This window comes from Ambystoma mexicanum, chromosome 4q (genome assembly GCF_040938575.1).
Source record: "Ambystoma mexicanum isolate Mex_15411 chromosome 4q, UKY_AmexF1_1, whole genome shotgun sequence".
Lineage (NCBI taxonomy): Eukaryota > Metazoa > Chordata > Amphibia > Caudata > Ambystomatidae > Ambystoma > Ambystoma mexicanum.
The window spans coordinates 1,117,078,411-1,117,103,442 of NC_090928.1; the positions used below are offsets into that span (position 1 = coordinate 1,117,078,411).

Here is a 25,032-nt window from a genome sequence, read left to right on the forward strand (position 1 = left end):
ATCAACATACTGGAGCTCCCAGCAGTGGAAGAGGTTCTGTCTGGTGCCGTGCGCAGAAGATCAACTCTCTACGGATTACAGCCCCTCAAGTACTACCGTACTTACTGTCGCTGGCCAAAGCTGGACTAGCTCACGTTTCCATCAAGCTACATCTGGCAGCGATTTCCCGATACACCAGAACTGCAGGATGGTCATCCCTGTGGTCTCATCGCCTGGTGAAGGAGTTTATGAAAGGACTGTTCCGTTCGTTCCCACCGGTGAAGGCTCCAGCCCCGGTGTGGGAGCTCAACGTGGTGCCGACCAGGCTCATGGGCCTGCCATTCGAGCCCTTGCATTAGACTCCGTTGAAGTTCCTGTCGTGGAAGACAGCGTTCCTTGTGGCCATCACCTCTGCACAACGGGTGGGAGAGATTCAGGCCCTTTTCTGCAAGCCTCCATACTTGACTTTCCACGAGACAAGGGTGGTGCTGATGACGCACGCCTCCTTCTTGCCCAAGGTGCCGGTGGACTTCCATCTCAACAAGCCCTTGGTGTTACCAGTCTTTTTCCCGTCACCTTCGTCGCCGGCCGAGAGGAATTGGCTCTCGCTGGATGTAACTAGAGCACTGAAGTTCTACATGGACCCAACGAAGAGTTTTCGGAAGACATCACAGCTGTTTGTGAACTTTGAACCTGTGTACCAAGGGAAGGCTCTCTCGAAGGCTTCCATTTCCAGATGGCTCTCCGGCTGCATCATGCACTGTCATCGGTTGGCAAACCGACCGTTGCCCGGCCGTCCGAGAGCCCATTCGACCAGAGCAATCGCTGCTACCATGGTGTTCTTGTCTGGTGTGCCCCTGCTGGACATCTGCAGGGCTGCTACGTGGAGGTCGACGCACACCTTCACAAGATTCTACTGCGTCGACCAGGGAGGAGTCCAGAGTCGGCCAGGCAGTGCTGCGCAACCTGTTCGCTTAAGGTGAGGAGGTAAGGGATGCTTAATGTTGAGTTTTGTGTAATGCTTAATGTTGAGCCTTGCCACCTCATGTGGTTGTGCATGTGTGTACTGCTGTGTATTCTTATATTGAGCATGTGAATCCGTGCCAGACCCCATGCTGGAGAAGGAACAAGTTACTTACCTGTAACTGTTTTTCTCTAGCATGGGTCTGGCATGGATTCACATGCGAACCCTCCCTCCTACCCCTCTGCGGCTCTTCACTTGGTCATACTGCCACTTTACGTGCTACCAAATCTGAGGATGGCTGCCAGGGGCGGGGCTTAGGGAGAGGGCAGTCATTGGCTGGGGACAGTATGACCCAGAGATCAGTGATTGGTTACTACTAAGAAAGACAGATCAGAAACTAAACTAATACTGATTTTTTTCTTTACCGAGGATTCCCAGCCTGACGATGGGGAATATTCATGAGCATGTGAATCCATGCCAGACCCTTGCTGGAGAACAGTTACAGGTAAGTTCCTTTTTATGATGGAAGAACTTTTTATTTTTTTTAAACGATGGAACATAAATTGAGTAATATTGTAGGGCCAATTATGCTATAAAGTTTTAAGATATTATGTTTTTAATGTTCGTCATCTGTTTTTCTATTTTGTTAAGGTTGAGTACTGTCTTGGCCAATAAACAAATAAAAAAATAAAATAAAAAGACCCCTGACAGGGCCCCAAAGCTGCTGCATCCATGTGGATCCTCATCAAACAGACCCCACAGCAGCTCTGTCTTAAAAATGCACAGAAATCAATCACCCGTCAGTGTTGTCCACAAAGTTTCCTCAATTCTAAAATTCCCCCATGTTGTTTAAACCTAGGAGGAACTCCACTCTGATGCAATTGCTTTGTCCAAACAAAATTCCACAATTCCTTCATCTACTTCCTGACCATCTTGAAATTCCCTCAAGCTTGTTGCGGGTTGTTGTCTATTGAAAGATGGTCAATCCTAAAAAGACATGAGCAATTCAAAATGTCTTCTTTCTCTTCCAAAGCTCACAACTATCCTGCTGAGGGCACATTAAGCATTACCCATGCTGATTATCTGGTGTGAAATTGAACAGTATCTTACGGATCTGGAAAACAAATGGCCCTGCTGTTGCATTCAATTCAGGAGCCACCTAAAGAGCTCATGCCTGGCATTTTTAAAGGACATCTTGCTTCTATATTACAAATACCTCTTTAAGAAGTATTCAAGTGGGGAAGAACTCCTAATAAGGCTGCCACAGAAACAATGGCTCCAATGCATGTGGATCCCTCCATCTACTAATGGTTGTAATTGATCCGCTTGTTCAGACGGTGGGTTATTACAACATGAAACATTTTATTTCTCTTCTTGACCAAAACTATTACCCTAGAAGGTTCAGTCAGGACGAACCTGAACCATCCCCCCCTGATGCTTCTGAATGACCTCCTGGAAAACCAGTTTCTTTTCCTCCAGGAAAGATGGATAACCTGCAATAACATTGAAGTACAATCCTATTGAGGGGGGGGACATGGAAACCTAGAATGGTTTGAAGGATTGTGGAATCCTGAGAGGTAAACTCCCAATCCTGAAGACCATTAATAAGCCTCTCTTCTAAAGTGCTGCTTGACTGGTGATGGCGAACCGGGTTAGTGCTGCTCCTCCTAAGTGTGCTTTTGTGCAGTGCACTGCACTCAATACTTGCACTAAAGAAACAAACGTCTAACAATTCAATTTATCAATGCTCCGAGAGAGAACCTAGAATTGGAAAGATAGCACCTATTGTGTGGCAAAAACTGAGGGTGTCACTTTTTGCTGAACTGCACCACAATTGTGAGAGACTGCTTACACCAATTTTCTTTATTAAATCTGAGTGTTCAGAGCATTAGCTATGTACTTAGTAGTTTCACAGAGGACGCTCTTGCTTAGGGCTCAGAAGAGTAGCAATTGTATGTAAAACAGCTGGCACACTTATTAGACAGATTGGCGTGATGATGCACTAGGTGTCGTCACTTCTCCTGGGGGTGGGGGGGGGATGCTACCCGGTATTCCCCTTACCAGATGTTTAATGTGGGAGGACCTCATGGGGAGGGATTCCCCTACTAGGAATGTCGATGACCACCTAGGTGATAGGCCATACAACACCCGAACCCAAACCTTCCCGAAACCTTACGTCTACGCTTTCAAACACCTTTCTGACTAATACACCCATGTGCTATTGTAACATAAAGATTACTCCCAATGCAAGTACTGGGAAGAGGTGGACATTGGGAGTCGTGAGGAGTGGGCCAGAAAACTGGAAGAACCATTCTAGTGCTCTGCAGGGGAGTTCCTTGACTAACATAAAAACAGATGAAAGCAGCACAGGAGACAGCGCAGCCCGGGAAAAGCAAAGGAGACCTAGAGAATGCTCTGGAGAAGCTAAAAGCCATCTACTGGAGATCAGAAGCAGGTGGCCGGTATCCTTGACCTGCTGGTGTGGAGCTGGTCAAGAACGTGGCAGGTGGCTGGGAAGGTGGGGCGCGACCTCTAGAAGGTGGACCATGAGATCCTACAATAGCACCTACACCACCAGCCCAGATAACGGGAACAAGACACACGCAGCGAGAGCAGTGGAGAAACAGAACGCATCCAAACGACCCAAAGCCCCAGGAACAACAAGCAGTGTGTCCCAGGGGCCAGTAAAGGTAACTGGTACAACGCGGGAACCGGTGGGAGTATAATGTTGGTGAATTAAGGCAAGTTAACTGAAAATGATATGAGAATCTGCTTTGTGGCACTGCTTGGCAGGAGAGTTAACCAAGTGGGCCTAGCACAAGAGGGAAAGAGAAGGGTTTGGTACTGTAAGGGTGCAGTAGTAAGTCTGACACAGAGGGGTCCTAGTGATTGCCATAAACGTTTATTATATTATGAAAAGGCTTTTCTTTTCATTTCTTACCCTAACACTAAGAGGGGTTTTGCTGCCTCAACCAAAATAACGGTCACGGTCAGGATGTCGAAAGCAAAAAAGTCTCAAAGTCTGAAGCCGAGCTCTGTCCCTCACACTCTAGTTAAACTAATAAAAAGGAGGTCTTCCTGGCCCAGAGGAATGACTCTCTTCTCCTGGACAAAGACAGTTCTGGGTGTTTTAGTTCCTTTATGTGGTAGTGTGAAATGTCACTCTTCCCCAGCCTTCTTCAGGCTTGCAACATAGTTCAACAATTGCTGGTGAAATATCTCTGTTCCCCAATTGACCCTTCTTGGGCCTCTTCACTCTGGCGTCCCCAACCCTTGGACTACCAAGCATGGTGGTTCTTTGCTAGGCACTATGACAAAGAAGAGGATTGGATAAGTCTCATCTGTGGCGGGTCCCTGACCCTGGTTGGCAGGCCTGGTTTCCTCCTTCCTCAGGTCACCTGGTCTCAAACAGGCTTGGTTCACTCGCCTGTCAAACGGTTTTCCTTTGTATTACTCTTGGTTCTTTTTAGCTGGGTCGGTAGCTCAGTGGACTAATGCATCCACTACATGGGCCTGTATTTGACCTCATCGTCACAGGTTTGAATCCTGGCAGGTCCTCTCAGCCCTTTATCCTTCCGATGTAGACAAAATGAGTACCATTAAGTTGGGTAACAATCTGTTATCTGTCAGTAGTGCCAAGATGCCCCTCTGGGGGTAATGCACGCTTTACAGATAAACCTGTTATGTTCTAACAGTAAGGAGGAGAAGCCCACTGGCCACCAGGAAAGGTCTGGGACCCCACCAGAAGTAAACCAAAGCATAGAGGAAGTCTGCCTTATAACAGTGGCGCAGAGAAGTCCACTAGTTACAAGAGAAGGGGCTGGCACCCCCAGGGTGAATGTGCAAAACTCACAAGGGCTTCTTCGTCGTCACAGTGGTCAAGAGGAGACCACTAGAACCCAGAGAAGGGTCTGGAATCCTAACAAGATTTGGGACATTGTTGAAAACAAGTCATAGAGGCAAAGTGAATATCAAGCTGGAAGCAGTAAGAAGGTACTATATAAAGCTATATTAGGTCATGGGAGTAATTCCACCTGGATTTTGTCAAAGCAAGCCAACAGAAGGGAGGCATTATCGCCCCATGGACCAAAGAATCCGAAGAGGGAGAAGCTGAGCCGACCTGCAACGACGACACCACCGGTGGAGCCCTGCTGATCCGCCTCACCACTTCCCGACGACAGAGAAGATCTTCATCCTGGAGAGTCTTCTTCCTTTGAACTGGTGGGGTTAACTAGTTCGCCCTCTTTTCGCCTTCCTGGATCGTCTCGTGTTCGAATCGCCCGTGCCAATCACATTGAACAGTCTGTTGCAAGGGAGACCAGGCGGGACACAGTACCTGAAATGGTGAGAAAGCTCCAGCGGGAGCAGTTGTTCCTGGCTGCGGGTGCAAGTCGGTGCTTCGGCCACGGCAATAGAAGATCTCGACGTGGAGGAAAGCTGGAGGTCGTTGCACTGCCAGGGAAGAAACCAGCCGCGGAGTTTCCCGGTTAAAAGGTACAACCCTTTCATTCGCGGTAGTGGTGAAGCATGGCTATACGGCCGCCGGGGTGCTTGGCACGGGCGATTCGACCACGAGACGATCCAGGAATGCGAAAAAGGCGAACTGGTTGGTCCCACCAGCTCAAAGGGAAGAAGACTCTCCTGGAGGAAGATCTCCTCTGTCGTCGGGGAAGTGTTTAGTTCGTACAGCAGGGCTCCACCGGTGGTTTCGTCGTTGTAGATGGCTCAGCTTCTCCCCTCTTTGGATTCTTTAGGTCCTGTGGCGACCTCTGAAGTTCCAGTCCCCAAAGCCCTGCTTTTATGCAGCAAAACCCCCATTCATCAGCCTAGCTGTCACTCAAACATGCTAAGTGGTGAGCCGGGCTCACCACTGGGCCAATCACACAAGAGTGCGACTTGAGTTGCGAAGGCAACTCAGTCCAGGGTGCCTAATCCCCCTTCCACACATCCTGTTGACCCCAGAGAGTGGCACCATTTGGAGGGCTTCTGTGGAGAAGCCTGCCAAAAAGTGGAACAAAGGGCTCGACTTGGGTTAGAGTTACAGAGGCGAACACAAGCGCCATTTTAAAACCGAGTCCTGGCAAAAAGACCCAACCAGGGAATAAATATTAAATAAATAACCCGGCGGTATCTTTAACATTGCACCAAAAAAGTGGTGCGTTTAAAATGAATGGGAAAATCCCATAGGAAATATTCCGGTGGAATATTTCGCGTGGTAACAACTGCCACCAGCCAGAAACTCGACGAGGGGGGACTGCACAGTGCCCCCTCGAAAAACAGACCCAGGAGCAATCTAATTACCCCTACCAGTACTTCCACAATATGATGGTTTGTACTGGTTCTGTTCACAATTTAAGACTAGTTAAGTCAGTGGTGACTTTACATGCCCTGGGAGGCGGTAGTCAGTCCCAGGGTATGGAGTCTATGTTTGGGGGTCACTATGACACCCCTGTGTTACTGCACTGAGGGTGCTGTGTAACACACTTTACCAAAAACACATGAAACCTTATGGAGTAAAAGACCCCATAGCCCATAAAACACATTACAAAGGATATCTCAAATCATGTCTAAGAGTGGGAGAAAGAGAGTCTCACTCTTAGCAGGAGAAAAAAATAAACCCCAAAAATCCAGCAAAGCTGCTGGGGGACTCAGTAGGTTTGGGAAATTAGCCTATACATAGAATTCTCCCTAACACCCGACTTGCACCCGCTGCCAGGAACAACTGCCCCCGCTGGAGCTTTCTCACCATTTCAGGTACTGTGTCCCGCCTGGGCTCCCTTGCAACAGATTGTCCAAAGTGTCCCGTAAATCCTTGACACTCTATCCTGGGGTGACCTTGAACCTGCTAACTTTACCTTTCTGAACTGATCCAATCTCTTTTGACTTTTCTGCAAAGACTTTGAGTGCATTTCCACTGTGATCTTGGGCACATTCCCCCTTGCTCTCTCCTAGAGTGGGCCTGGCCCATGAACTTTTTGCTATAAAGTAGACCCTGCCTTTCTTGACTTGATGTGGTTTCTTAAGTGTTGGTACTGTTATTTTCCTATTCTGCCTTTTCTCTCGCTTTTTAAACAAATTATTGGCGGGCCATCTACGGTTACGCGCTCCCCTCTGTTTTGCTGAATAAGTGGTGTCTTAACCTAGACTTGTCGAATAATTAACTAGGGAGGTGTATATACTTATATTGACTGTTTGAACTTGCTTGACATATTAGTGCCAGTGTATTTTTACAAGTGTGATTTTAAATAAATAATTATATACTTTTATACCAAAGCTCTGGTCAGTGTTTGTTTGTGCTACTGTATTGTTAGCCCTATTCTCCAGCATGGGGTCTGGCATGGATTCACATGCTCATGAATATTCCCCGTCGTCAGGCTGGGAATCCTCGGTAAAGAAAAAACCAGTATCAGTTTCGTTTCTGATCTGTCTTTCGTAGTAATAACCAATCACTGGTCTCTGCGTCATACTGACCACAGCCAATGACTGCCCTCTACCTAAGCACCGCCTCTGGCAGCCATCTTCAGATTTTTACCGCACGTTCATGTGTTGGGATCCTTGTGCTATTGCTCTCGAGCGTTAGTGCTTTTTTTCGCGCTTTTTTCACAAAAAAACTTCGATTCTTTCGGTCAAAAGAGCCTCAAGCTCCACCGATCCTACATCCGATCAACGGGGACCCGTGTCGGATTCATCTGTGCCCCTCAAGGGTGAAGATTTCGTCGAGCTACGCTTCGGAGGACTCCAGAAGCTTCTCAGGCCCTGTCTCGGAGATGGCCCAGGAGAAGGGAAGCTCGACGCCCGGAAAGCTGTTCAGGGTCTGCCCTGGATGCCAGCTGCAGAACGTCTTCAAGGAGGACGAACACTCTTTCTGCCTTTACTGCCTTCATGAGGACAAGACGCACGTGGAGAAGGACTGTGCGTTTTGCGGCAACATGTCGGAACGGACCATGAAGGACCGCCATCAACGTCTCGCCAACTGGCTGGAGGGTAAGAGCCCATCTGGCGAGAAGAAGAAGAAATCCGAGCGGTCTTCTAAGACCTTTGAGGGCGCCCCGGCGACGGGGGCCCAACATAAGGCCAAGCACAGCGAGTCCGCTGGCACCGGGAGCGCCGAACGGTCGGGCTCTGCGGGCGCCAGGCAGGGCGCACCCTCCCCGGCACCATCAACCACGAGCCAACGCTCTGGGTCGGGTAAGAGGAAGGCCGAGCACCCGGCGAAGCTCCTGGAGAGGCCCCGGTCGAGCTCTAAGGCAGAGGAGGAGCGTGGCAGTGCCCCCTCCCTCAAGGATAAGGCGGTGAGCGCACCTAAGGTGGTGAAGGCCTTGATCCATCCGGCCAAGCCCTCTATCGAAACGGTCGCGGCGGCCCTGGCTCAGCCTGTGGTGGCTGCACCAGTGGTGGCGACCTCAGGGCCCAGAATCTCCCTGCCTCCTCGGAGGGAGTCTTCCTTTGTGCCCATCGATAGGACCCCCGTGAAACCCTCCGTGGGGAAGAAGAAGGGGGGGCAGGGCGTCGTCGTAGAGTCGGCCTCAACCTCAGAAGAGGAACTGATCGAGGTCTTAAGCCACGGCCTAGGCGTGGAAGAAGGCCAGCCCGTCGGAATGGACCCCGACGCAGGTGACGACGACGACATCGTCGAGGATACCGACGGGGCCCCTGCTCGCCCGTCGGATTCCCCTCTGCCAGCGCCGCAAGACAACTCGGCGGCCATTTTGTTGGCCATACAGTCCTTATGCTCCGAGATAAGGACGAGGCTACCGTTACCGACGGAGGAACCTCTCCCGTCGGGGGATCCAGAACCGGGACCTTCTGGTGTTCCCCCTACCAAGAAAAGAAGGATCCATCCACCACCTCCTTTTCAACCGTCGCGCCCCTTCCAGCCCTCCTCCCCGTCCACCCGAGGGGATGATACGGGGACTGACACGGCAGCGACGGGTACGGACGACGAGGCATACGACGAGGATTTTCCGTCGTCGCCTCCCACCAGGGCCTCTCCGCCCGACGAGATCGGATCTTTCCACTCCATGATCTCCAGGGCTTCCGAGCTTTTCCAACTCTGCCCTGAGGAGAAGAAAAAGGAAGGCTTCCTTTATCAGCGGCGCGAGGCCAAGAGGAAGACGGTCCTCGCAGTGCCTCTGTTGGACGACATTTGGGATGAGGGCCTTTCCCTCCTCAAGAACCCTTCCACGACGCCAGCTAGAAGAGACCGGTACGAGAAAAAGTACCGGGTCCCGGACACGGCCCCCCTATGCCTCCGGGCGCAGCCTACCCCGGACTCCGTCGTCTCCGCGGCAGCCAGGAAGAAAGCGGGGGGGGGGTGCGGCCTCCACATCGACTTCCCCGCCGGACGGCGAGGGAAAGAAATTGGATACTATGGGGGCGTAGAGTCATCTCGTCGGCAGCGACGACGATTAAAGCGGCCAACGCCTTGGCTATCGTGGCCCGCTACGACAGGGAGCTCTGGTACAAGATGGCTCCCCTGCTGGATTTTCTGCCGGACGACAAGAGGGCGGAGGCCCTTGAGATCCTGCAGGAAGGTGAGGTGGCCTCGGACCACGCCATCACCGTGGCGACGGACATCGCCGACACTGGATTCCGCCAGCTGGGCAACGGTGTTTGCCTTCGACGTCGTGGATGGCTCAAAGCTACGGACTTCCGGCAGGACGTCCAGACCAGAGTCCTGGACATGCCCTTCGACGGGAACAACCTGTTTGGGAAGACAGTGGACGATTCCCTTCAGGCCATCAAGGCGGATACTGAGACGGCCCGGGCCCTTGGAGTCCTGCAACGAGGACGCCCTTTCGGAGCGGCGGAGGCAAGGGCGCCTCCAAAGGTTCCGGCGGCGGTTTCGCTTCCTACCGTCAAGCGGCCCGCTCGTCGTCGCAAGAGGCCTACAGAGGACGAGGCAAGTCTAGCGGACCCCGCCGTCGTCGCCAAGGAGGTCAAGGCGGCAAGGCCGCGTCCAAGCAGGATTGAACCGGCCTTGGGGTCGGGCCCCCACCGAAGCACCCCGGTGGGAGGCCGGCTGGCGGGCTTCGTCAGCGTGTGGGAGTCCATCTCCACCGACAGTTGGGTGCTGGACGCCCTGGCCCGGGGCCACGCGCTCGAGTTTCAAAGAAGGTGCCCGCGCGTCCCCCCCGTGGCCAGGAAAGAACTTCACGTCCCTCAACTTCTCCTGGAGGTAAAGGCGATGCTCAGAAAGGGCGCCATCGAACTCGTCCCAAAGAGGCTTCGGGGCTCCGGAGTCTACTCGAGATACTTCCTCGTGAAGAAGAAGACGGGAGGATGGCGCCCCATCCTGGACCTGCGACGTCTGAACAAGTTCATCAAGGCGCAGAAGTTCCGGATGGTCACCCTCCAGCACGTCCTGGGTCAGCTGGAGGAAGGAGACTTCCCATCGTCATTGGATTTGGAGGATGCCTACTTCCACATTCCCATCCTAAAGGGGCACCGCAAATTCCTCAGATTCGTGGTCCAAGGGCGTCATTACCAGTTCAAAGCCCTTCCCTTCGGACTACGGTCGGCACCCAGGGTATTCACCAAGTGCCTTGCACCGGTGGCGGCGCAGCTGCGCCGCGAGGGGATCCACGTCTACCCCTACCTGGACGACTGGCTCATCCGCGCCAAGACGAGGGAGCTCGCCGTGGTCCACACGGCAAGGACCGTCCAACTCCTCACGGACCTGGGATTCTCCGTGAACTACGCCAAATCCCACCTGGTGCCCGCGCAAGTCGCACTGTTTCTGGGAGCGAGGCTCGACACAGTGTCCCTTCTGGCCTCCCCGTCGGAGGAGAGGACCAGGACCATCTTGGGCAAGGTGCAACGGATGTTGGTGGCCGACGCGGCCAAAGTGAGGTCCATCAAGTCCCTCCTCGGGATGATGTCTTCCTGCATCTACCTCATTCCCATGTGCAGGCTCCGGATGCGCCCGTTGCAAGAATTCCTGGATGCGCGCTGGATCCAGACGACGGGCAGCTTCGAGGAAAGGATCAAGCTCGACGAGAGTTTCCGACGAGCGATACGGTGGTGGGGCACCCGTGCGCATCTGACGGCGGGCATGGACTTCCAGACCCCAGCCCACCAGGAGACTGTGACCACGGATGCCTCCCTGGAAGGGTGGGGAGCGCACACCGAAAATCTGCACGCAAGGGGACTCTGGCTCCCGACGGAGAAGTCCCTACATATCAACGTCCTGGAGCTCCGTGCAGTGTTTTGGGCCCTCAGGTCCTTCCTTCCGTCCCTCAAGGGCAAGGTGGTGAGGATCTTCACCGACAACACCACCACCATGTTTTACATCAGGAAACAGGGCGGAACCAGGTCCCCAGCGCTGTCCAAGGAGGCGCAGGACCTGTGGCATTGGGCCGTCGCCCAAGGGATTTTTTTGGTGCCGTTTCATCTGGCAGGGATAAAAAACACCATCGCCGACTCGCTCAGCAGGGAGCTGCGCTCGTGCCACGAGTGGGAACTACGGCAGGATCTGGTGGATCGCCTCTTCCGACGGTGGGGCACACCCCAGATCGACCTGTTCGCGACGGCGACGAACACCAAGTGCCGGAGGTTCGCCAGCAGGTTTCCCCAGACGAGGAGCATGGGCGATGCTTTCTCGTTCCCCTGGGAGGACCTGTTCCTCTACGCGTTCCCTCCCTTGCCTCTGCTAATCCGGCTCGTCAACCAGCTCAAGAGGTCGCGGTGCAGGATGATCCTCGTCGCACCTGCGTGGCCGAGGCAGATATGGTTCCCGGACCTTCTGGACTTGTCAGCGTCCCCGCCGATCAAGCTGCCGGCGGACGCGGATCTACTCTCCAGGGAAGGAGGCGCCATCCTCCACCACGACCCGAAGTCGCTGAACTTGCAGGCCTGGCTCCTGCAGCACTAGAGTTTGGAGGATACGACATACCGGCCGATTGCAGAGAGGTTCTTGCAAAGGTCAGGGCGTCCTCGACTCTTAAATGCTACGGACACAAATGGAAGAGGTTCTCTGTCTGGTGCCACGCACAGAAGATTAACCCTCTACGGATTACGGCTCCCCAAGTACTGCCGTACCTGCTGACGCTGGCCAAAGCTGGTCTGGCACATGCGTCCATCAAGATTCATCTTGCTGCGATCTCCCGATACACCAGAACCACGGGCCGGACGTCCTTGTGGTCTCATCGTCTGGTGAAAGAGTTCATGAAGGGACTGTTCAGATCGTTCCCGCCGGTGAAGGCTCCGGCCCCGGCGTGGGAGCTCAACGTGGTGCTGACCAAGCTCATGGGACCTCCGTTCGAGCCTCTGCACTCGGCCCCGTTGAAGTTTCTATCGTGGAAAACAGCTTTTCTTGTGGCCATCACCTCCGCACGACGAGTGGGAGAGATCCAGGCCCTTTCCTGCAAGGCCCCGTACTTGACTTTCCACGACACGAGGGTAGTGCTCAGGACGCACCCCTCCTTCATGCCCAAGGTACCGTCGGACTTCCATCTCAACGAACCCTTGGTGTTACCTGTGTTCTTCCCGTCGCCTTCGTCGCCGGCTGAGAGGACTTTGCACTCGCTGGATGTAGCTAGAGCGCTGAAGTTCTACGTGGACCGCACGAAGGGTTTTCGGAAGACGTCACAACTCTTTGTGAACTTTGGACCTGTCAATCAGGGGAAGGCTCTCTCGAAGGCTTCCATCTCCAGATGGCTCTCCGGCTGTATCATGTGCTGTCACCGGTTGGCAAACCGACCGCTGCCTGGCCGTCCGAGAGCCCATTCCACCAGAGCGATCGCAGCTACCACGGCGTTCCTATCTGGTGTGCCCCTGCTGGACATATGCAGGGCTGCTACGTGGAGGTCGACGCACACCTTCACGAAATTCTACTGCGTCGACCGGGATTCCAGGGAGGAGTCCAGGGTCGGCCAAGCAGTGCTGCGCAACCTGTTCGCCTGAGGTGAGCCTGGTGAGGAGGTAAGATGCTTAATGTTGAGTTGATGTGATGCTTAATGTTGAGCCTTTGCCACCTCCCGTGGTTGTGCATGTGTGTACTGCTATGTATTCTTTATTCATGAGCATGTGAATCCATGCCAGACCCCATGCTGGAGAAGGAACAAGTTACTTACCTGTAACTGTTGTTCTCCAGCATGGGTCTGGCATGGATTCACATGCGAACCATCCCGCCTACCCCTCTGCGGCTCTTCACTTGGTCATACTGCCACTTCACGTGCTTCCAAATCTGAAGATGGCTGCCAGAGGCGGTGCTTAGGTAGAGGGCAGTCATTGGCTGTGGTCAGTATGACGCAGAGACCAGTGATTGGTTATTACTACGAAAGACAGATCAGAAACGAAACTGATACTGGTTTTTTCTTTACCGAGGATTCCCAGCCTGACGACGGGGAATATTCATGAGCATGTGAATCCATGCCAGACCCATGCTGGAGAACAACAGTTACAGGTAAGTAACTTGTTCCTTGTGTATACTCTATATACTGCCTAACTCTTCTTGAGAGAAGTCTGACTGCTCAGCCACAGCTACCAGGTAAATCTGGGTGGCGCAGACTGCTACCAATTGGGTTTACTGCTTACTCCTGTAGTCTTAAACTTTTTGCAGTGGTCCCTAAGGAAACTGCACAGGTTTCTGCCTAACGCCTTACCATTTTCTTTGTTTTCTTATATGCAAGCCACACTTTCACACAACCAAATCCTGATACAATCCCAAAAGGACATTTTGAAATAATGCTTCAATTGGGGTGCCACAAAGACGCACAATTGCCCGAAAGGAGGGGTAGAGGGACATTGCTGGAACATCACCTGAGCGATGCAACAAAGTATTATGGACATTATAGTCGAATCCTTTTGAGAGCTCTAGGTTGAGAGGGTGATCTAGACACAGTAAGAGGAAGAAGGTGCGCTGAATGCACCCATGACCACACAACCCCAGGTGAGGGAAGGACATTTGCTAGCAAGTACCAAGCCATGCAAAGAATGCATGTGCTGTCAGCAACATGCTCCCACAGCCGACAAGGAAGTAGAGGCTGCAAATCACAGCTGACACTATGGCCATGCCACCCAGGCAGGTGGCTATGCTGATCAAGCCTCTGCAAAACTTTTCTGCCTCTGCCGGAGGATCTTGGCCCCATGCCCCTGGTACACCAGTAACAAATGGTCAGGGTAGGCAGTCACTGCTAGGGTGAGCAGATGGAAATCTACCCCCAAGCGAAGGGGGAAGAGGGCAAAAGAGCAATTACTTTAGTGGCTGAAGAGTGGCAAGAAAGACTTGGGCTATTTGTGTATTTTCCACAGTTCTTGTTGCTAAAAGTGATGCCTTTAGATTCATTATTCAAGGGATCTGTATAATGGGCACCACCATTCCTTGCCTTCAAAACTAGATTTGTGAGTTGCTGAGCTTCATAGAAACTTGTGTTTAAAAAAAATTAAACGCACAACCTGGATTGCCACATGATCCTCTAACATAGCCCCAGTGCATTTACTATGTGCATGGCTTGTGTTTCAGGTGCTCCTATTGGAGCACCACCATAGATTTGTAAATTCAACATCTGATAAATGTACCGGTTTAGCCATATTCCCTGACACCAAACTTAACCCACTGAAATCTATTGGTCTTGCCAACATTCAAAGCACCAAACAACTTTTTACACCAACCTTTTCCAATCTGTTTTACGGTTTTATACTAGCCTTCGGGTGGGGCTGCCCCGGGAATAGTGGACACTGCAGGAATGGGTGTAGTTGGATGACAGATGATAAGCTATGCTAGTGGGCTCTTGTGGCTGTGGGCTTTGAGCAGTGGTAACTGGATAGGTCTGGGGGAATTGGTGGAGAACTATCAAGCCGGTGCTGAGGGGGGGGGGGGGAATAGGGGTTGAAAGACTAGGTGGGGTTTGGGGGTGCCCCACCATTAACCAGGCAAATGAGTGAATTGTTTAGGACCTGGGAAAATACCATCTTACAATAACACATGGCTGGCACACTGGCACTTGCTGGCTCAACCTCAGTCCCATGGGGTTGGCAGGAATAGATGGCAAGTGTATGAGAGGACTCTTCTTCTTTTGGAGAGGTAAATAAGATTAAGGGTGGTGTTGAGTGCTCACTGTAGGATATTGGTGGGGTGTCACCATTATAGGGGGTAAAGGAGTTTATTTTTTTTTTCTCAATGGGAATTTAGTAACACTAATTTGAGTATTTTAGGACACTGATTCATACAGAACACAATGGTCCAAAATGTGCAACCAGTGAGCGCACACTGGTTTCCACATTTTTTGTAATTGTATGTCTGAAAATGAGTTGATCCATTAAGAGCTTCAGTAATTTCATGCATACTGTAATCGTAAAAACTCCAAGGTTGAGACCTCGATACCATTTGCATCAAACCTCCAAATCTATCTACAGCTCCATATCTACTGATTGACGTTTTCTTACAGTGACCAACTTGCAGTCCCAATTTTTGGATTGGCCAATTAGTGTTTCTCTTTCTGGGCAACTTTGTAATTATCTTGGTTAATTTTTTCAAATGGATTGTCCTCCCACGTATTCCTCATCTTTAGATGTATCCATATTCAGCGTTAGCTGCGTCGGAAATGTATTTCCAGCAGTGGGTCTTACACGTCGATGCATGTCGACTCGATGTACCTCGAGGTCCTTAGTCTTGATGTCAACGTTATCCCTTATAGCGTACGCATCGCCCATTGGCTTCCGCTTTTCTGCGAGAGCCATCGCTTTGGAAGATCAGCGCGGGTCGGTTCCTTCGAGAAACATATTGAATTTTCTTAAATAATGGCATCTTCGTCAGCATCATCGACTCAAGATCGGGGTTTAAAAATATGCCATAACGGCAGGTTGAAAATGTCTTGCGTACCTCCATCGGGTGTGTCTGTGGTGCTTGGGATTCGATCATAAGACATCAGAATCTGCATCTAGCCTTTTGATGACCGTGAAAGCCCTGAAAGAACATAAAGGGAAATTAGCTGTAGGTAGGTCACACAAATCCCCTTTGACGACTGTCAAAAAAGCAATCCTCTGACGAGTTGAGGGCGACTTTCCTCGTCGAAGAAAGCTAAGACATTCTCAATCCAGGACTGGATCTCACTACTCATCGTCTTCACGACAAATGAAGAAAAGGCGTCACAGATCGCCGTTTTCTTAGAGTTACTCCCCTCAACGGGTAACCTTCCCGATTAAATCAGCTTCTCTGGCTGAATGGGCATGATGCCGCCAAAAAATTCTGCAAGTCTTCAAGAATGCTTCCCAACCCCCTCGGAGCAGAAGAGTAGGTGCCATGCCCCTGTCGAGGCAAAACCCGACAAAGAAAGGGCAACGGACAAACCCTGTGCTCCATCGAGCCCGGGTGACCATGAGAAAAACGCCTCGAGTCTTCGAAGGTTCTGTCAAGTTGAGCCTACACCTGTGAAGGTAAAAATGGACAACAGTGGCGTCGAAGGAGTTGACGCCCTTGCTGGCAAAATCTTCAGCGCCAGTGTCGTCAACCATCGATGGTGCCAAAAAACTCACTTGACGAAAGTGACAAAAACGTCGAAGGATGTCGTGAAATCTAGGCAAACCTTCACTCTACTTCCAAGAAAATATTTATTTCAAATCTCTCTTGAGTATAATTGTAATAGTTGTTTGTGTGTATATATATATATATCTATATCATGAACAATCACAGGATGCAGCACATCCTTTTGGCTTGGAATATGGAACACCAGGCATTCCAGAGGCTCTAATATCAGAAGAGGATGAAGGACCTGTATGAGACACTGCAAACATCAAGTGGGATAGATGCATCCCCTGAGCTTGAATTTGGCAGGCCAGACCCCTCGGAACACACAGATGGGTCATATAGACAGCTAATGACTAGTCATTTAATAGTTAGGATGGAGCAGGCCAGCGCCACCTTACGGGCAGGATAACCTGACAAATATTTTAGACTAGGGACCTCAAGAGGACCCTATTCTATTTTCTCATGTGACCTTACAGAGGCGATAAATAAAGTAAATGCAGGACCTCTAGAAGTGATCACGTTAAACATCCCACTCCAGAAAGCCTGGTGGTACAGGCTGCCACTACTACTTCAAAACAGACTGCCTACCCGACGATTCCCCCAGACAGGGATGACAAACGCTATGATGCCATGGCAAAGAAAGTCTTCTCTGCTGGGAGTATGGCTGTTAAACCAGCAAATACCACATGTTCACTGGCTAAGTTTACGTTTACACTATGGGAAATGTATAGCGATGGTGGCTGATCATATTCCGGAAGGGGAAAAAGACTTTTTTTAACATTGCTAAAGATGGGAAGCTAACTATGTGCGAGTCCCTTCAAACTGGTCTCGACTCTGCGAACAGTATCAGCAGTGCAATGGCAGCTAGCACTCCCTTTGCTTCGGATGCGCAATCAAGACTTCTTAATATGGCCTTTGACAGCACACACTTATTTGGCATCAAAGCTGATGAGAGCCTAGAGAAGCAGCAGACCTCCAAAGCGACAGCCAAATCCCTTGGTGCTGCAATCCGACAACCGTAAACCCGTCCCAGTGGAACAGCTTGGAGGGGCAGGTATTTTTTGATTTTTATTCCTCAGCTCGAAGAGCGCGAGGACTGGCGAGTCAGGGGTTGAAAGATTCCCCCGTGTTGGACTGGGGAGAGGTGTGAAGACTGCCCAGGCAACAGCTGCTTTACACTCTGCCGCTGCAAAACCTCTGAGGCCTTAGTCCACAAAACCCCAGTGGGAGGCAGACTCGCAGCATCTGCAGGAATGGCAGGGTATTACTTCAGATGCATGGCCATTGGAAACAGTAGCCCAGGGTTACTGCCTTCCCTTTCTATAAAGGCCTCGGGATCATCCACCGGGGAGCAACTCTTTCAAAATTCCAGAGCCACTCCTTGTGTGGGAAATGTTGACCCTGCTGAAGAAAGGTGCTATAGAACCTGTACCTTTAGCGGAGAGGAACAAGGGTTGGTACTCCCATTACTTCCTAATCCCCAAAAAGGACGGAGGATTGAGACCCATCTTGGCCTTATGATACTTGAACAGGAAGGACAAGTTCAAGATGGTTACCTTTTCTCAGATCCTTCAGGCCCTTCAACTTCAGGATTGGATGATATCATTGGACTTCAGGTTGCTTACTTTTATGTGCCTATCCATCACAAGCACAGAGTAGCTGAGGTTCACCGTTGGTGGTTCTCAATATCAGTTTCAAGCTCTGCCTTTTGGGCTAACCTCCGCCGAAGGGCTTTCACCAAGTTGATGGCGGTTCTGGCAGCGAGTCTCATGAGCGGGGGGGGGGGGGATTCACTGCTACCCTTACCTGGGTGATTGGCTGATCAGGACTTGGTCACCCGATCAAGCTATGGAACATCTGAGCGTCATTTGCCAAAATCTCCACAGACTGGGCTTCTCCTTCAATTACAAGAAGTCCCACATGATATCATCTCAAAGGCTCCAATTCATCTGAGCAGTCCTAGGTGTGTCCTTCGGAAACGCCTCGCTGCCTTGTTACCAAATACCATCTCCTTCCAGCCTTTGTGTTTTTATTTTTTTAGGTTGCTCGGCCTCATGGCATCCTGTATTTTTCTGGTGCCAGAATCTCACCTCAGAATGAGGTGCCTCCAATGGGCTCTCTTGATTCAATGGTCCCAATTCTCAGGCAGGATGTCAGACCACCTTCAGGTTACAAACCGAGTCGCACAGGATCTTCTGTGGTAGGCTTGCAAGGAAAACATTCTGAAAGGACAATCCTTTTGGCAGCCATGGCCGGAGATGACAGTAGTGACGGACACCTCACTCACAGGGTGGTGAGCCCACACCAACGATCTGACAATCAGCGGTTGTTGGTCTCCATCAGAGTCCAAACAACACATCAACGCTGATGGTGATCAGAGTAGTGCTGATGGCTTTTCTCCCCTCTACGGGAAAAGAATGCCCCGATGACATAAAACAGTCGCAATGTACTACCTCAACAAGAGAGGTGGCGTAGGGTCACTACCGCTGTGGACAGAAGCAATGCAGCTCTGGTTCTGGGCAATTCAAGTAGTCTCACTGTCTGCAGTTCACCTAGCCAGAGAGGAGAGAAGAGCAGCGGACGCTCTGAGCAGGCAGAACAGTCTCCCACGAGTGGGAACTAGCTCAGCAAGTCCTTCAAGAGATCTTTACTTTTTGAGGAAGCCCTCAAGTGGATCAGTTTGTGACCAGTTCCAACCGGAAGAGAGCTCTGCTGCTCCAGGGAATTTTCACCACTAGGAGCTCCCGGGGACATTTACTGGGAGTTTTTACTCATATACGTGTATCCGCCAGTCTCGGTCATTCCTCATGTGATCAGGAGGTTGAGAACATTTGGGAAATCCCAATTGCTCCGGATTGGGGCAGGAGGGCATGGTACCGAGACCTTCTGGACATGTCCATCTGCCACCCAATTCTTCTTGTGCAAAGAGTATCTTCTCATACGGTCGGGTTCTCCATCCAGAGGTCAAGACACTCCACCCTCACGCATGGTTTCTGAGAGTTTGAGATAGGATTGGGACCTCCCTGATGACGTAATGTAGATATTGCTTTTGGCCAGAAGGCCAGCAACAAATTCTTGTACCACTGCTGTTGGAACAAGTTCTGCATTTGGGTTAGGGACAAAAATGTGGTTCCTTATATGTGCAGTACACCTATTATGTTATCATTCTTGTTACATCTGGCTATACTGGGGCTCCGGGTTGGCACAATAAAGTGCATCTAGCAGCGCTGTAAATTTGTAAGCGCTCGTCTGAAGAGGTATCTTTCTTCAAAATGCCACTAGTGATACCATTTCTGAAGGGACTGATAAATGTGTTCCCTCCGATCCCATTTCAGTTTCCAGTGTGGGACCTCAACCGTGTTCTAAATTTTCTTGTGTACTCCCTTCAAACCTATTCATTCTTGTCCTTTAAGATTGTTAACTTTCAAAACAATGTTTTAGTTGCTCTTACATCAGCCCGTAGGGGGAGCGAGCTTAAAGTCTGGTCCTGCAAGCCTCCTTATAATTCTCTTCAGGTCCTTAAGGTTAAACCTGCATTTTTGCCAAAGAGTGGATCTGATTTTCATTTAACTCAGAACATTGTATTACCTTCTTTTAATTCTCCTCCTCATCCTGTAAAGGAGGAGGGGGGAAGAGATTGCACAGGCTTGACCCAAGGCATGCACTTAGCTTTTATATTTCAAGGATGTCAAAGTCGAGACCGGATGATCAACATTTTGTTGGTTATACAGGCATTAAGTTGGGGATAGCAGTGACAAAACGAACCCTGTCTAGATGGATTATTTTAGGCATTTCTGAATGTTATAGGCTGGCTGGAAAATATACCCCTGAGGGTCTAAGAACTAATTCGACTAGGGGCAGGCTTTACAGAGAGTGTCCCAATTCAAGAGATTTGTTCAGCGGCCACATGGTCCTCCGTTCATACTTTTACAAAGCATCGTTGTCTGGACTCTTTCTCGGGCCGGGAAAGAGGTTTTGGGAAGGCGGTGTTGCATTCTGTTCACACAAACCCATAAGGAACTCCTAATTTCTTACTCCCCCCTTCAAATCAAAACAAACACTGCTTTGGGAGTCTATCAAAAGATAAGGAATCAGTGTGAGGACACAATCCATTCGAAGAACAAGTCACCCCTGGTAATGTTCTTTCGACTGGCTGGTCCTCCCACATATTCCTCATCGCCACTCCCAACCGATGGCGCATTGGAATTTTCTTGTTTTTACATTTTATGTTCTTTCAGGGCAAAACACTGTCTTACGCAAGGTACACCCAGAAAAAGTAATAAACACATCAAAACTGAACTGAATCCAACGGTCGGTGCATGCGCTATATGTACTAGTGTTGACTTCAACATTGAGACAGAGGCCCTTGGGGGACATTGAGTCGACCGGCATCGATGCATAGCCCCCCTGCTGGAAATAATTTCCAAAGCAGCTAAAGCTGAATATAGATATATTAAAAGATGGGGCATATGTGGGAGGACACAAGTTGCATTCTATGGGTATGTAATTTGTTCTTTTTGCAACTTCAGTGGGACCCCTAGCACTTCTGGTTTAAGTTTAGACTGATTTTTAAGGTGAGAGGTCTTTCAGCCTCAATTACCTGCACAATCCATAATGTATGGATCACACTGGGTAATCCTTTAGACTCCCAGTTCGGAGACAACCCCTCCCATTTTCATGTCCTTTGTTTTTACATGGCATCACAAGAACTTGAAGTGGAGGGATGCAGGACACTTTCTGTCCCATGTTATTTTCCCAAAATTTACTTTGCTACTTTATAAATGTGTCCGGAGCATGAAATCATTTTCACTCTTGTTTCCAAGTACACCCTCCATGCACTTTTTGTTTAAGTATCATATGCCCAAAATGGCTGGGATTTATGGTGTAAGCGCTGTTCTTGGATGCATCTTTGTTGGCTTTCTCTCTGCCCTCTAAGCTCAGCTATATCCTTGGGGCATGCATCTTCAACAAATTCTTACAGGAATGCTTGAAGTCTCTTTGGTACCTGATGGGTACCAGTGCAGTGCTGGCAAATGAAATTGAGGGGTCGAGGGGGTGTTTGTCCAGCCCCTCTCTTCATTCCACTCAGGGTGATGTTGTAATACTGGACAGATTTGAGGTTGCTGGCTGTAAACTATTAGAGAGCCCTTTTGTTTGAACAGTGCAGGTACTTACTAGTGGAGGGCTGACACTTGACCTTAATTTACGATAAAGGTAGAAATGGCTGCCATTTCTCAGTAGACCATGGGATACAATTGTGAAGCTGAAGGAACACAGGGGACTGTTGCTACATCCAGCATTGGCAAAGCCAACAATCACTCCATGGAGCCCTGCTTTCTTATTGACTAGGAAGACCTAAACCGGGGACATCCCAACCTTGAACTGGTGGGACCAACCAGTCTGAAGTCCTGCTTGCTATGCTGCCCTGTAACTTTGAAGAGTTGTGCTGCTGTTTTTTCGCCAACATCCTGGAGTTGTGACTGCCAAATTGCATGCATTTCTTCTAGTCATGGGACGGAAAACCTCAAGGGCATCTTCCCTGCACTGCAGAAACCTCTACACCTTGCTGTTGTCATTCTTTACCATAGAGAAGGGCCTACTGATGCTGTCCAGTGTTTAATGTGCTTTTGCTCCAGTCTGCCATTTGAGTGGTCATCCTGGCTCATGGGATTCAAAATTGCATAGTCTTCTACCTATCCATGGGTTACCTGCTGGTTTATGCCGAACCATCTGAAGAAGCCTCAAAAGCACCTCCAGAACTGTGTAGGTGCAGAGTCCAATGGTAAGGCCAATTGTATCCAATGATCCTATATCCCGTAGGGTGTTAGCTTTCCTGTTAGGAGTCCAGGGGAACAGATTGCTTATGCTTTTATGTCCCCCTGTTCCAATTGAAAAGCATTGGGGATGTGAAGTCTGCTTGCAGCAATCCGTGCCTTGTTTATGGTGGTGGTGCCTGGCACTAGGTGTCCTATATGGGGTTCCCTTAGACACAAAGGGCTGATGGTGTACCTGTTTCGTTTCAAAACCTTTTTCAAGGCTCTTGAGTTATATGGTCAATCCATAGCGGTTTGAAATGCTATGTGTGGGATTTATAAAATGCAAATCTAGCTGCTGGGAATCAACGGAGCATTGCACATATCTATTCCTGTACAACTAAGGTTAATTACCCGTCACACATTTGAGCACTGGGTAGGATTGGGCTGGACCTCTTAATTAATCTTGAAAGTGTTGAGTGCCTTTTAAAAGTACATGGCCTGTAATTTGTATAGGATGTTTTATTCCCACTTTAGGAAATGTAACAATTTATATGCCTATTTAACTGTGTGGCCACTTACGTGGTTTGTAATTACTTATGGGTTACTAAACTATGTTGCCTTGTGTATTTTTTGATACTCTTAGTGTAGGATTTGACTTTAATACATGTTCATGCTTAAGAAATAGTATTTTTATGCACATCTTCTTGAACATTGAAATATTTGTCAATATTTTTGATAACTGTACCTGCCACCAAACTCCCGGATCTCCTAATTCTAGCCCTCACTGCTCAGCATTGATGCCAATTGTGAAAACCCTTAAAGATCCACTAGGTTAGCTTCCCCAAAACCAACACCCCTGTCGGCTCAAAAGAAAATCCCTCCAAAACCGGTAAATCGAGGCCTACCACAAGTACAATGCGCTCAATAAGGCTCAGAGTCTATTAAGTAACATTGTACTTCACTAGAAAATCTTTTCTGACGCACGCTAAACTGGCAGAGGTTTAATGGAATACATTCATTTGTTTCAGTGTCTAGCTGAGGGAGGTGATCTGAACTCGTTTGAATTCAAATCTCTTACTGATTCAATAAATGACATCAAGAGCTCGATAGATGCATCCAATATCAGGTAATCCTTGTCTTCTGTCAGTCAATGTTCTTCAGTGCTATCTGTGATATGTGAAACTGCAGCGCGTTTCAGGATGTTTGTCAAATCAGCATTTTTCCAAAACTGTTTGAGGAACGTTTCAATAACTACCATGATAAATCCTAGATAATTGAATTTGATTTTCTTTTTGCTAATGCTGGCAATTAGTTTTAATCTGTTTGAAAATGTGGTACATTCATGATGTATGATGGTTTTGCTGTAGTGCAGCTTACTTGGCAATGGTGCTTAATTTGTTTGTGGCTACAGACCGTCTTGTCTGTTATACCTGTGAGGAGATCCTTGTGACATCTGAGGAACCAGCTGCAAACCTTGCGGGGCGTTGACCCTTTGAGTTGCAGTCCTGACTACGCCCATTTCCATATAAATGGTGCACCAATCTGAAGCAGCACTTAAGCGGCAAGACAGTGATGCGTGCATTGTACGTCCCTGTCATCCGGCTACACGGCAGCTGGTGAATTAATGACTGATGACTTGAAAGATGGGTGACTAGATCACATACACGTCTGGCTGTGGATGAAATTGTATAAGCTTTGTTGACTTCAGGAACACTGATCTGAGGAAGGTGGCTACTGCGCATGCTCATAATATTCACCTATATGATCTGAGGACATCCCAGTCTGCCCTCCTGAAATTATCAAAGCCCCTCACACTCTACCGGCTAGTGCTCCCCTTGTTCCTACTAAAATTACATACTTTTACCTGAAAACAGAGGGAGAGGCTCTTTTGGCCTCTCCGCTCAAACACACTTCACATCCACGCTCTCCTGTCTCAGGAGAAAAAAGACAGATGAAGTGGTATGCTCCTTAATAGCCATGTAGACTCATGGCAACGGGCCTTTGGGCGGCACCTGGGGTTATCCTCCCGCTCCACACAATTGAGGACAATGCCAATACTGAGCATGCTGCAAAGAGAATGGTGGCATCTTTGGAGCTTACTGTGACTTCACTGGAGAGTAGTAATTTGAACATTAAAGCAATTGTCATTCATCATAATAATGACTATATATTGGGTAATTCTTTTATGCGCTCCCAAATTACCCATTCACAACTCCACACTCGCCAGCACTGAATAACCGGCAGAGGCGGCAGAAGTTAACTTGAGCAGTGAACTGCTCTACTTGCATCAAATTCAAAAGTACACACTTCGACCTCAAGTTACACTATTTCAAACAACGGAAAGACTACTTTGCACACTTATTAAAAAATGTTACGCATTACAACAAACGTAATTGGAACACACTTATCAAACAAATCTTGACACGCCCGACTCATATCAGACCATTAACCAATGTGGTCTGCCACGATGCTAGCACTATTAACGAAGTGATGTAAAAATATAATGCCTGCTTTGAGGTAGTATTTGTGGGAAAACCTGAGGGAATTGTAACAGAGCGAGCCCAACTAGGCGATCCACATCAGGATGTCTGTCCTATCTCCATTGTACATATTAACGATAAGCATAAAGAGGCTGAGGCACCCGGCAGCGCTCTTGTCATCTGAGAACAGTTCTCTCCCTTTGGAAATGATTAATCGTAAACCGGAACTTTAGGAGTCAAAAGAAACTACTGAAAAGAAACTTCAAAAATACTGGGAGAAAAACATGATTGATTCCAGATCATGTAGTGCTACTCTTGCCCTGCACAATACTAACATGTACGAAATAGTTGCTGTTGATTCAAAGAAGGCTAAGGGAAGGAACA

At 49.3% G+C, this 25,032-nt stretch overlaps 1 protein-coding gene across 2 annotated transcripts in view; it reads left to right on the plus strand.

Annotated features, from left to right (window-relative positions):
• The window catches only part of LIN9 (lin-9 DREAM MuvB core complex component), a 1,337,113-nt gene that overhangs the window by 1,193,409 nt on the left and 118,672 nt on the right, over positions 1–25,032 (plus strand). For both annotated transcript variants that reach the window (XM_069608684.1, XM_069608685.1), the window contains one exon: positions 23,197–23,294. In XM_069608684.1, the coding sequence (XP_069464785.1) occupies positions 23,197–23,294 (98 nt within the window). The remainder of the gene's footprint in view (positions 1–23,196; positions 23,295–25,032) is intronic.